General features: G+C 52.2%; 2 protein-coding genes across 7 annotated transcripts; both read right to left on the minus strand.

Annotated features, from left to right (window-relative positions):
* Positions 1-2,663: 2,663 nt before the first annotated feature.
* Positions 2,664-8,406, minus strand: LOC133146374 (A-kinase anchor protein 7-like). Of its 2 annotated transcripts, none has more exons than XM_061270073.1 (9): positions 7,899-8,406; positions 7,524-7,746; positions 7,240-7,367; positions 7,014-7,150; positions 6,586-6,746; positions 5,905-6,020; positions 5,708-5,754; positions 5,508-5,608; positions 2,664-3,469 (listed from the first exon to the last, which is right to left on the minus strand). In XM_061270073.1, the coding sequence occupies exons 1-9, from the start codon at positions 8,004-8,006 to the stop codon at positions 3,273-3,275; spliced, it is 1,218 nt and encodes a 405-aa protein (XP_061126057.1). In that variant the 5' UTR covers positions 8,007-8,406; the 3' UTR covers positions 2,664-3,272. The 2 variants fall into 2 exon arrangements, with proteins under 2 accessions (XP_061126057.1, XP_061126055.1); XM_061270071.1 differs by having other exon boundaries at positions 5,708-5,778.
* A 647-nt stretch (positions 8,407-9,053) lies between these two features.
* On the minus strand, positions 9,054-11,492 carry LOC133146376 (triadin-like). 5 transcript variants are annotated; one of them, XM_061270078.1, is made up of 7 exons: positions 11,123-11,492; positions 10,929-11,050; positions 10,606-10,759; positions 9,898-9,939; positions 9,760-9,819; positions 9,498-9,617; positions 9,054-9,214 (listed from the first exon to the last, which is right to left on the minus strand). In XM_061270078.1, the coding sequence occupies exons 2-7, from the start codon at positions 10,965-10,967 to the stop codon at positions 9,192-9,194; spliced, it is 438 nt and encodes a 145-aa protein (XP_061126062.1). In that variant the 5' UTR covers positions 10,968-11,050; positions 11,123-11,492; the 3' UTR covers positions 9,054-9,191. The 5 variants fall into 5 exon arrangements, with proteins under 5 accessions (XP_061126062.1, XP_061126061.1, XP_061126060.1 ...); XM_061270077.1 differs by having other exon boundaries at positions 9,468-9,617; positions 11,202-11,488; XM_061270076.1 differs by having other exon boundaries at positions 9,468-9,617; positions 11,130-11,488.
* Positions 11,493-11,529: the final 37 nt, after the last annotated feature.

The raw sequence follows: 11,529 nt of genomic DNA on the forward strand, positions 1-11,529 counted from the left end.
GGGCTGCAGTTAGGAATAGGCCAGGCGGTCACTGAGCGTACCTAACGACTATCCTCGTGCATCTCCGATTCACCTGCAAGCCGATTCAAGCCAACCTTCTTCTGCCGCTTGTTGACCGGCGCTCTGCACAGCAGCGCCGCGCCGCGCCGCGCCGCGCCATGCCACGCCGCGCCATGCCATGCCATGCCACGCGGCGACCTGTCGAGGCTTATCCCGCAAATGGATGCTTCAGTGTCACGCCACAGAAATCAAAGTAATTGGCCACCTGGCTGGATTCTTCTTCTTGCTGGTTGTCATTAGAGAACGCTACATCTCGACGTCACGCTTGCGCCATCTCGTGGCCACTTATTGTAATGAATGCCCTCTATGCAAAATAAAGCTAGTTCGTATTTTGCATGTCTGTATCTCTCATTTTGCAGCAATTGCAATAATTAATCGACTTGAGAGCAGAACAGAGTTTTACTCACTGCCTTGGACTAAATCCTTCAACGTGCAGTTGACAAAAACGTTCAAGTGTCAATCAAAGGTTCATTTGGAAGGTCAAGCTCCTTCCTGCGGTAGTTGCGCATCTTTGCATCCTACCCTCGATCCTCTCAGCTGCTTGAACTGCTGTAAACGTGTAAAAATATTCTGAGGGGGGGTTGTGTTCTTCCACCAGGAGGCGCCACCGAGTTCTACCAAAGCTATAGCCTGCATGCGTGCTTTTCCCGAGTCCAACAATAAAACCGAGTCCGGAGGACTTTGTATGCATGAGTGTCACAGGGTGTGTAAAGAAAAATCACATGCTCAAGGAGCAGAGCTCAAACAAACGCAAGATTGTCGAGAAGAAACAACGAGGAGCAGCAGCAGCACTTCTAAAATTGGACTTGAATGAGAAATAAATACGCTCAATGTTGCAACAAATTGCTCTCAAACAATGCTCATACCTCAAGTCGAGTCAAGTTTATTTATGTAGCCCTAAATCACAAGCAGTCTCAAAGGGCTTCACAAACAAATGGACAATTCTTCTCAAAGCATCCCCTGATCTTAAGCTCCCAAGAGGGCAAGGAAAAAATCAACAACAAAAAACCCTACTAGGGGAAAAATGAGAAACCTTGAGAAGGGACCACAAATGGAAGGGTCCCCCTTTCAGGATCACCACTGGTGATTCACCAGGCACATATAGAATACATAATGTAAACAAAAACAAAATCAAAACAATTATCCGTGAATGAACATCGCGTCTTCACTCGAGAGCTAACCAATGTGAGGACGTTGAACAACGTGCCAACTGGATTCAAACCCCAAACCTTCTGAACTGCGAGGCAGACCACTGGTCTACAGTGCCACTGAGAAAGTTTAAATACACACATATAGTCCAAAACAACCAGTCAGTCAACCACGTCCAAGTGGCTCGACCTCAACGCGGGCGCGCACAGACACACACGCTTCACCCTAAGTGCACCTCATCGCCATGGCAACGACAGATGAGGAAATGGTGCGCGTGCGTGCGTGCGTGCGTGCGACCGATGCGCTTACCCTTGCCTAACTGGATGACTGACGTGATTTCATTTGTTGGCCACAAATAGAGCAGAAAATGCGAAGAGTGCAGGAGGCACTGAAGCGAGGGATGAAGACGAGCAGGGGAAGAATGGGAACGATGAAGAAGGAGAGCGAGAGACAGAGGTGGAGGGAGGGAGGGAGGGAGGCTGCGAGACAAAGGGCCGCCGGACTGTCGAGGAGGGGCGGCGGAAGAGATGTAGACGAGGATAAACGGATGAGGAGAGAAAGAGGGATGGTCGAGATAGTGGAGCAGGGGAGGGAGGCATCACGAAAAGAGAAAAAAAGAGGGGCGACAGAGGAAAGAGAGCGAGAGCGAGCAGCGAGGAAAGACGAGAGCAAAAAGCATGCAAGGCATCATGGACTCGTTGACTTGGCTGATTTTGTTTTGACAGCGAGCGCTCCCTGTTCCCAAAACACGAGCACACATCAGAGTCCCCCGCTTATCGTGTTCTTTTATTCTTCACGTGACACGACAAAACACGCACGCGCCGCGGTTCCGTGTTGGAATAAAAAGGAACAAGATAAGGTCCCCGGAGAAGCACTTGATCAAATGATTGTATCACGCCCACAAACGCACACTGACTGATAAGAAGCCAAGTAGGCCAAGGGGCCATAGGCCATTGGAAAGATGCATGGTGACTGGAGTGACGACAGCATCGCAGCAGCGACAAAAGACAAATGGTGGGTCCGTCACGTCCAACACGAGTCCGCCGGCTTTGTCTCTGCTGCAGCGACACGGTGGCGAGCACTCGCAGGAAAGCAAACCAAAAAGACGAACGACTCAAGGCCACTTCCGACGATGTGCACACCATCAAAAATCAAGGGTGAAATATTGTGCTCAACCAGCCAGGAGCTTTGGCTCCTCCATTGGATCACTTTGCCTGCTCAGCCAGCCAGGAGCTTTGGGCGCTCCATTGGATCACTTTGCCGAGGTTTGAGGTCCACCCTTGCGCCCGAAGCGTTTGGTCTCCAGGCCGCTAGAGGGCGACGGCTTTCGGTCGGCAAATCTTCCGGCGGCTGTCAATCCACGTCATTCTGCACCCAAGCGGGGTGACGAAAATGACGGTTTCCGGTTTGACGTTACGATTAGCGCCTGCATAAATCAACCTCTGTACTATCTCTATCATTAACATGGATTAAAACTTTTTTTAATGTAGTTTTACACCCCCCAAAAAATCAAACGCGTTCAAAACAAGTGCGAGGGTTAAAAGTATTCAAAAATATATACCAAACACACACACACACACGTTAGCACGATTAGGGTTTTCTGACTTTTTGTTTTTGTGTGCGGATTCATTTGTCTGACTGTCTCACCGCTGCCTCCGCTGGGCACTAGCAGAAGACATTTCACGCTCGCTCACAGATGTCCAAATTAAAATGCAACAACTACAAAACGCGTCGTGCTTTTAAATCCCACCGAGCGCTCGGTTTTGGTGAGTCAGCTTTCGTCAATTCTGATCCATCTCAAAAGTAGAGCATTAGCACACTAGTATAGTAGCAATTGGCCAACAGGCTCCTCGCCTTGTGACACTTTTGGGCCCGCTAGGAATAGCGAGCGACCACAGTCCAGCTTGGAGAAGTCAGCAAAGGGCGAGCTGGCGCAATCAACCGGCCTTTAGCCAATTTCCGCCGGGCTCGCCGTCAAGGTTACGGCCAAGCGGACGGGACGTTTTGCCGCTCAGCGTCCTGCCTGCTCTCAGGGCTTCCGGTGGGCTCTGGGCCCGATCACATCACTCCCTGACGTCCGTCGTTTTTGTCTCCGCGCTCCTGTCGGCGTTTCCGGGCGGGCGCCCTGCGTTGGGTTGGCCTCCGTTCTGGAGGGTTTCCCGTTGGTACTGCTGCACGGCGCGACTGACGGCATCTTCCACCAATCGCTTGCTGATGCGCAGAAGCTCTGCCTCGTCAGGCTCACACCGGCGTCGACTGCCTAAAATGGAGAAGGAGTCGTTTTTAGGCACTTTTCGAAAACCACGCCGCAACTACAAAATCACGTCACTATACTACCATTTTGGGGGGGGGGGGTGTTGTCACCAATTAGATGCTAGCTGAGCTCAACTCTCACGAGATTTGCTGACGCCCTCACGATGTCTTGGGTGGTGGAATGCGCGGCACGGTACAATTGGGGCACTTCATAGTTGACTCACTTTGCACATCTAACACTCCATGTACAAGTCAGGCATCGTGCTAACGGGTCACACGCTAAACACATTGGCAATCCCGTGCTCCCGATGACCTCTAGTGTCACACTCGCAATTGCTCCGCACGCACAAACGCTCGTTGTTGTCCGCCCGCCCGCCCGCCCGCCGCAGACACACAAGGACGACACGCAACCGCACACTTACTGATTTTCTCCTCCGTTTGCGAGAAAGGAAAGCAGCACAGCTGACCCATGGCGCTTCTGCTCCCGAGCCCCAACCCCCCCCCACCCCTACAAAAATGTAAAAAATCGATTTGAAACAGACTTGTGCATGTCACTAGCCCTCAATCCCAAAGTCGCCCCACGCTCCTTTAACAGGGGGAAAAAAAAGGAATAGAAAAAAAAAAGGGGGGGGTGGCGGGCGGGAGAGCGCAGTCCAACAGACGACGACAAAAAATGAACGAGTGGCTCCTCGCTTGCCTGCTCTCGCTTTGCACTGACACGCGGAGGAGGAGGAGGAAGAGAGAGGACCAAGAGAGGGAGGGAGATAGCTTGTGTCTGTGTGTGGGGGGTCTGGGGGGGCAAGAGCACAGTATCTTTTCATGATTGTACGCACGTGCGTGTGTCGAAAAGGGGGAGGGTGCTTATGTGTGTGACATGATGCAAAAGGATTCTTGTTTGTTGGTGAAAAGGGCGAGGAAAGGCAGCGGGATATCTACCAGGACGCTAGTGTGTCAATGTGTGTGAGGAGGAGGCGGGGGGGGGGGGGTGTCTTACAGGCACCGCCCCCTTGTCGTCACTGATTAATAGTTGCTGAATGGGCGGCCAGCAGCTGCGGCCCGACCGTGTTTTCTTTGGTGGATGGATGGCACCGTTTTGGACGGTGCGGTGCGCCGAGCTTCCTCATCTAATTCTTCCCATGCTGCTACTACTACTACTACTTCTTCTTCTACGTATTTTACTGCAGCAGAGCTGGCACTACGACGCCTCTCGCAGGTCGGAGACGGTACTACGACAAGCATCTGGTTCGGGGCCAGAGACTTGCCCGTGGACCGTCTGCCGGATCTGTCCCATTTCTTAAATCGGGAGGCCCGAGATGGACACTTGCTCGACATTTGCTACGACGGAAACGGAAAAACCACTCAAAGCCGGTTGTCGTGGGCACACTGAGCCGAGGATCCTCGGCTCGCCTCGGCTCTGCGGGATTAAACGAGGATTACAAACAAGGCGGACGGTGACGGGCGTGCGTGCAAGGCTTCGTACTCCTGCGCAGACCCACCGGGGAGGCTATTTGAGGCGCTTCAATGTTTTATTGACCCGAGCATCGGCGACGCCACATGACACCTCTGGGCACGCACGCACCTTGGACTCCATGAAGACACAGTGATTTATTTCATGGCCCCAAGTACTGCACACATCACTGTGGGGCAGGGCAGATAAGGGCCACTATCACGAGTTCCGTCACCAACAGCCTTTCAATCATTAACGCACGCACAAAACGCACAAAAGGTTTTCCACGCACGAGGCAGAATGAAAGGCAAATGATGAGAGATGCGCTCACGTCACGTCACGTCACGAGCTGCTGTCGTTACTTGTCGGCAAACTAACTTCAACTCAGCAAACTTCAATTTGCCCATTTCAGCCAGCGCTCTTAGATGACAGCGGGGCCAATTTGCGTGAGAGGTGCCCCCTAGACTCAACTGCAATAAAAAGTCAACTTGTCTCCATGCAGACAGCTCCCTCTGGTGGCCGACAATTGCATCGCATCCGCCCTTCCCGTTATGTGCGCGCGCGCGTGCGTGCGTGCGTGCATGTTTAGCCTCCTGACCGAGTTGCAGTGACGTCTCAGTGTGGTAGTAGCCGTCCTGCTGCTTTGTCTTCAGCATGGAGCAAAGATCCAGACGCTCCACCGTCTGGTCGCCAAAAAACCTGCACAAGCAAACGCAACCAACGGCCTGCTTTCAATGGAAGGCTCCAGTAGGCAATGAGGTACATTTAAAGTCAAGCGCCCCCCCCCCCCCCCCTCACCTGCAGGCATAAGCCGAGTAGAGGGACGGGTCCACGTGCTTGATGCCCTTCGGGAAGAAGACAACCGTGCTCTTTCATTCCAACCACGGGACGGGACAAATGGGTCCAAGCGAGCGCACACAAAATAGTTGCGCCTTGTCATGTGTTCAAAGCCTGAGGGAAAGGTCAGGGGGAAAGGTGAGGGCAAAACACAGTACCTGCGATCGGAGCTTGGGTGCTCTGGACAGCTTGAAAATGGTGAGGTGAGGTTGAAAGCCACGAGCCACGTCGCCTTCCGCCAGACCTCGCTCCTCCAAACGAGCGCGCAGCAACTCTGCAAGCAGCCGTGTCACTCGTGATCTCGGGTCCCGGACGCGCACCTGCCGGCGAATGTGCCGGCCAGCCAGCCTGCCAGTTGCTTCACGCAATCACAGACTCCTTTTCTTTCTTTCACCAACATTCCTTCCCAAAAGCAAAATGCATCGCTCAGAGCATTTCACATCACACGCAGAAAGCTTTCATTGGAGTTACAGTCCACCTTTAGTCACGTGGAGGCAACTTTTCAAAAAGCTGCTTTCTTCCTGTGGCCCTACTGACCTGATAGCCGACGTCAAATGAATGCTAAGTGCTTAGGCTGCAAGCTCTGGGCTTGCGCGGGCGGGAAGACGAATCCTCTTGAAGAAAAAATAAATGACGGCTTAATATTGCCAGTCAAAAGCACAACGTGGTTGGGGTAGTAATAAGTGCAAATAGCTTTGATTGAATAAAAAGGTTAAAGGGGTACAAAGGTTTTGCTGCTGCTGCTGCTGCTGCTGCTGCTGCTGCTGCTGCTGGTCCGATTCGACGCGATACGAGAAGAAAGATGGCGGACGAGAGGTGGTGCAAAGCGTGTCACTGACCTGCCAGGCTGCGCAGCACGTCAGTGTGCGGTCCCGGGCCCAGGGCGACAAACACCACGTCGTTTCGGAAGTGGGCCACGCCCGAGAAGGGCAGCACCAGTCGGGCCCCGCCCAGCAGCTCGGCCAAGGACGGCTCCGCCTGGGCCAGCGTCGCCGCCGCCCTGACGGCAAAATTCATAACGCTTTCACACTCTGCTGTGACGTCACGGCCCAAAGTGGCGATGACTCGTCTCCTACTCCGTGCAGATTACATCCCATCAAGAGGGCAAACGTTGGATTTATTGTCCGCTCATTTTTCGGGACGGCAATCTTGCATTCTACTTCCCCTTCAATCATTCAAACATCTCATTGATCATTGTTGGATTTGGACGGAAAGTACCAGATAATGTTGCCACGTGAATCATCGCAATTGTAAAGCATGCGCTCACAGGTCCACTTGCTCTCGGTCGGCCAGATGGGTGACGAGAAGCGTGAGGTGGAGCGTGGGGATGGGGATCATGGCTTTGGCCAAGCGAGGCTCGCGCCGCAGCACCGCCTCTTGGACCTCGCTCACCGCCGAACCGATCTGCATCGTCAACGAGAAGCCAGCGTCCCGTCCCGCTCGCACGTTTCATCACTTTTAGACAGAGTGCCGCGGCGCCCGCATTTGCTTACCTGCGCGTCGGTGATGGGGATGGAGACAAAATAGTTGGGTCGTTGGATCGGCTTCTTCTTCTTGCTTTTCCCGGCACCTTGCTCGCCGTCTGCTCGCCGTCCCCTCTTCCTCGACTCTTGCTTGACGCCTGAGGAAAGGAAGGGAGAGAGAGAGAGAGAGAAAGAGAGAGAGAGAAAGAAAGAAAGAAAGAAAAGCAAGTCACGCATTTGAAGCGAATGTAGGAAGCACCGTGTACATGTCCCACGTTCGCCAAGCTGCGGGCTCGAGTTTGGAAACAACTTACCCGACTTGTTGGGGGCTCGGGTCCCCACGGGCTCCCGGCCTCGAGTCTCCTTCTCTGGTTTAGAAGCCCTCCCGAGACCAATGGGGCTTGGGGAAGCGGCATCCTCTTGATCAGATTTAGGATGAGAACCCTCCGGGTGGGAAACCACAGCCCGAGTGTCCTCGCTCCGGGAGATGCCGTTGGGCTCCATTTCGTTCATGCTGCCCCGACACAAACTTGAGGTCTGGAGACAGAGCCAACAAAATAGCGAGAAAGTATAGTAAAGTGACAACAAGGAGAGTGAGTCAAAGAATGACCCGAGCTGATTTGTTATTTATATGTACTTCAGCGTCTTTGCATCTTTTAAAACTTCAAAATTATTTTTCAATAGCTTACCTGATGTGGTTTTATCGCCGTTGAGGCATTGCGAACTAAGGTTTTGTGGGCCAAAGGAATTCTTGAACAAAACGACTTGAGGCTCACCAGCAGACAACTCAGGAGCATGACAAAGTATCGCTAAAGTCAAATAGCGTTTCGCAGACAACTAACATCGGGGTTAAGATACTATTGAAACTGAAGAGAGAAAAAAAATTTGACCTCAAATATTTGGGAGTTGGCCGATCAATTGCACACCTGTCAACATGAATCAATCCGCCATGTTGGCTAAGCTTAAGACGAGCTAGCCGGCTGCACCGAGAATTTGACCAAATCAAACGCCAAATAAACAAAGGTAACAACTTGTCGCTGGTTCTCGAGGGATATATCTCCTCGCTAGCGATTAGAGTTCAATGAAACAAACCACAACGCTCTCAAAAAGGCCACTTTTCGGTTGTTTTCACGTCGGCCGGAAAACACTTGCTTGGGAAGGAACGTCACTTCCGGTGGAAATGTTGCTTCAGAATAAAAGACGAACGACCTACGCGGAGCGCTCACGTCGCAATAAAAGCGAGATTCCTCGGTCCTGCTTTTTCTCTTGATGACAAACGTGAACGGAATCGTTCAAATGAGTTTTGAAATAGCTCCTTGGGTGTCATTTGGTCTTTCCGGTCATTGTTAAAACAACCGCTGACTCGTTACGAATCCTAATTATGCGGAGTTTGTGCTTCTCAACCAAAAGGTTACAAAAACCTTTTGAGCCATCTTCGAGGAGGGATTCTCATCCCTCAAGTAGTCAAGTACCAGCGCAGTGGGGCTCAGTTAATGCACTTGGAAACATACCGTCGTACGTATTATGGTTGCAGCGTCAGATTTCAAGTTGCAGTTTCAAAATGTGGCCAGCGGGCGATAGTCATGCCTCGAGAGCACATGATCAATTCAGAGGACTTGGCCCACGTTTTGCAGTAGCGAGGAGTGCGTAGTCGAGCTTTTGATTGAATCCAGTGGCATTTATGACACAGTGGCATCGGTGTCGAGCTTTCTGATCTAGTGGTTCAAACACAGCTTCCTCCTAAGAATGTCATCCGTGGAAATGAGCCGTTTCATGTCATCCGTCCATCTTCATCTTTTCTTGTCACCATGCATGGCGTCAAGTACGACGACAACAACAAGGCCTTTAGACTCAGCCATTTTTATTCCCTCCAAGTCTTTCTGACAAACAGCCACAAAGACACTGCGACCATTTGGACTGTACGTCGTCCCTCCTCTTGTCCGCGTCATCCTTCAAAGGTGGCCATTTGGCTTTTCCATCCTTCAGAACTCTTCCGAGTGCAAAGCTGAAGGGCCCAAAATAAAAGAGCTGCTCAATTCACACCTGCCATCAATGGCGGAACATGCATAGCGCTTCATGCCGCGCTCCATGCCGCGCTCCATACCGCGCTTCAGCATGGACACGCGTAGCTAGCCAGCAAGGTCATTGCACGGATAGCAAGGTTGCTAACGACGCAGAAAGCCAGACACCGTTCAGCATTCAGCCACGTGGAAAAAGCACTTTACGGTCTTAGCCTTTAGCGTGACGCTCGCCCTTACGTGTGAAGGTTTTGGTTAACCGGTGAATACCTTCCGCCTCATCTTCGTCATCGGGCGCCACCAGACCGGCGGCAAACGTCCACATCACCTCCAGCCAGTCGGGGCTCTCGTCCTGCGGCGGCGTGGCGGCGCTCGTCCTGATTGGCCGTCCTGCATCCGGGGAAGAACGGAAAAGTCAAGGAAAGCGTTTGCAAAAGGTGCGTCAAACCGCTAGATTTACTGTCTAATGGAGGTGCATGGCAAGAGAGCAGTAGTCCTCCCAATCAGTCATTCACTTTGTGCACTTATGTACCTCTGTTGACCTTCAAACCTCGCCTGGTGACGCCGGCAGCGGGAGAAGGAGGCGGCAGACCTGAGGGCAAAGAAACCAGCCCAAATGAGCTAAGAGGAAGCAAGCGGAGGCTCCAGATGCAAGCAGGGTTTTTTTTACCAGGAGAGAAACACACGGGGTCGTCACAGTATGACGTGTACTCTTTGCGGGATGGATGGATAGATGGATGGATGGATGGATGGATTGATTGATTGGTGGATGGCAGGTGACGCACAGCATGAGGAGGCGTGAAGGGGTCGAGGAAGAGGAGGACAGGAGTTAAGAGAGCCAAATACGTGGAAGAGTTGCCACCGCCGCCGCAGCACACAGAAAAGAGCAACACGTGGAAAAGCATGCGGCTTAGCCCAGATATTAAGCACGCCAAAATCAGAGCTCGGCCGACCTTTGACCTCCGTGTCTAACTTCCGTTTCAAGCGTCGCAGTAAACGTTTGATTCTTTTCATTGGCAACAATTCACTCTCTCTCTTTGATGAGCCATATTGAATAGCAATGTTTTTGTTCAATTAGTTCTAAAAGCAAAAAGTATCATTTGCCATAAAAGAGGACCAGAGAGCGTTTAAATAACACTGGTCCAAATCTTTTTTTTTTTTTGGAGTCATGGCTGTAAAAGCCCAGAAGTCGGATGTGCCGTCCGTCGCTTTGCCACAGGCAGCACGAGCGCTGGCTTTTTTTTGTGTGCGACTCAACCATGACGTCCACTCTTGAAGTTGGCTTCAAAAGTGTCTCGGAGGAAGCTGACCATGGAAGCAAACGGATGACATTCCCACTGCGCCGAGAAACAAAAGGAGGACGGACGGAGCTCGCTACCCGCCAGAGTCTTGTCGTCCAGCAGATCAAAGACCAAGACGGCGACGGCCGCCCAGGTGACGACCAGCGCCGCCGCCAGCAGCCACCCCGCCGGCGAGCTGAAGGTCAGGACCAGGTCGTCCACGATGCTCTTGTGGCGGCCGCTCATCGGCGCCTGTGGGACCCAGGAAGGCCAAAGCCCAAACATCATTCACATGCACCCCAAGTTCTATCTGCTACACTCGAACGACTCTTTGAAGGACACTGCAAATGAGTTCTGATAAGAATATCAAGATGGGATCATTTTTGGAAAACTTTTTTTTTTCCTCCTCCTTGAACGGTACCTTGGACTTGGAGCTCGCTTGGCGTTCTGCGATAACCATCAGTCAGCTCAAAGGCTTGGCCTGCCTGCCGCCGTTACCATAGAAACCAGCATCCAATCCGGAATAGAAAGATACCCCGGGAGCTGCAGAAAAAGAAAGAGAGAAAATCGTTTCAAGACGGATTGCAACGGGCGCTATAAATACATCACCACCACCTTGGACCTTCTATGATTTAAATGTCGGCCCAACTGCGCTGGAGAAAGTGTCCGTCCGGTCCGAGGCGGTCGGCTTCACCTGTGGCCAGCGGACGCGGAGCGAGACGAGACGAGACGAGATGAGGCTACTTTTGAACTTTGGGTCCGTGTGGACACGCAACGCAGTACGGGTCCACACGGTAACCCGACCTGCCCGCAGCCCGCCCGAGCTATAATTAGAAGGTGAGGCAGCTTCCCGCTTTAGAATGTAACTTGTGGCGCACGGAAAGGAGTCGGGGGCGCAATTTGATTAGACGATATGAAATCCATGAAGCTATTAAGCGGTCAACATCAAGCGCTGCTTCGCAGAAAAGCCAAGCCAATGAGGAATTAGGACAAATGGATGAAGAGGGGGCTCCCTGCTGAAG

This window comes from Syngnathus typhle, linkage group LG22 (genome assembly GCF_033458585.1).
Source record: "Syngnathus typhle isolate RoL2023-S1 ecotype Sweden linkage group LG22, RoL_Styp_1.0, whole genome shotgun sequence".
Lineage (NCBI taxonomy): Eukaryota > Metazoa > Chordata > Actinopteri > Syngnathiformes > Syngnathidae > Syngnathus > Syngnathus typhle.

Coding starts and splice junctions, on each gene's coding strand:
- LOC133146374 (XM_061270071.1), bottom strand. CDS start 8,006: ATGCTCCTGAGTTGTCTGCTGGTGAGCCTCAAGTCGTTTTGTTCAAGA. Junction 7,747..7,898: donor CGGCGATAAAACCACATCAG/GTAAGCTATTGA, acceptor CTCTGTCTCCAG/ACCTCAAGTTTGTGTCGGGG. Junction 6,747..7,013: donor GACCGAGAGCAAGTGGACCT/GTGAGCGCATGC, acceptor TTTTGCCGTCAG/GGCGGCGGCGACGCTGGCCC.
- LOC133146376 (XM_061270077.1), bottom strand. CDS start 10,967: ATGGTTATCGCAGAACGCCAAGCGAGCTCCAAGTCCAAG. Junction 9,820..9,897: donor CCCCGTGTGTTTCTCTCCTG/GTAAAAAAAACC, acceptor CTTTGCCCTCAG/GTCTGCCGCCTCCTTCTCCC. Junction 9,215..9,467: donor GTTAACCAAAACCTTCACAC/GTAAGGGCGAGC, acceptor TGGGCCCTTCAG/CTTTGCACTCGGAAGAGTTC.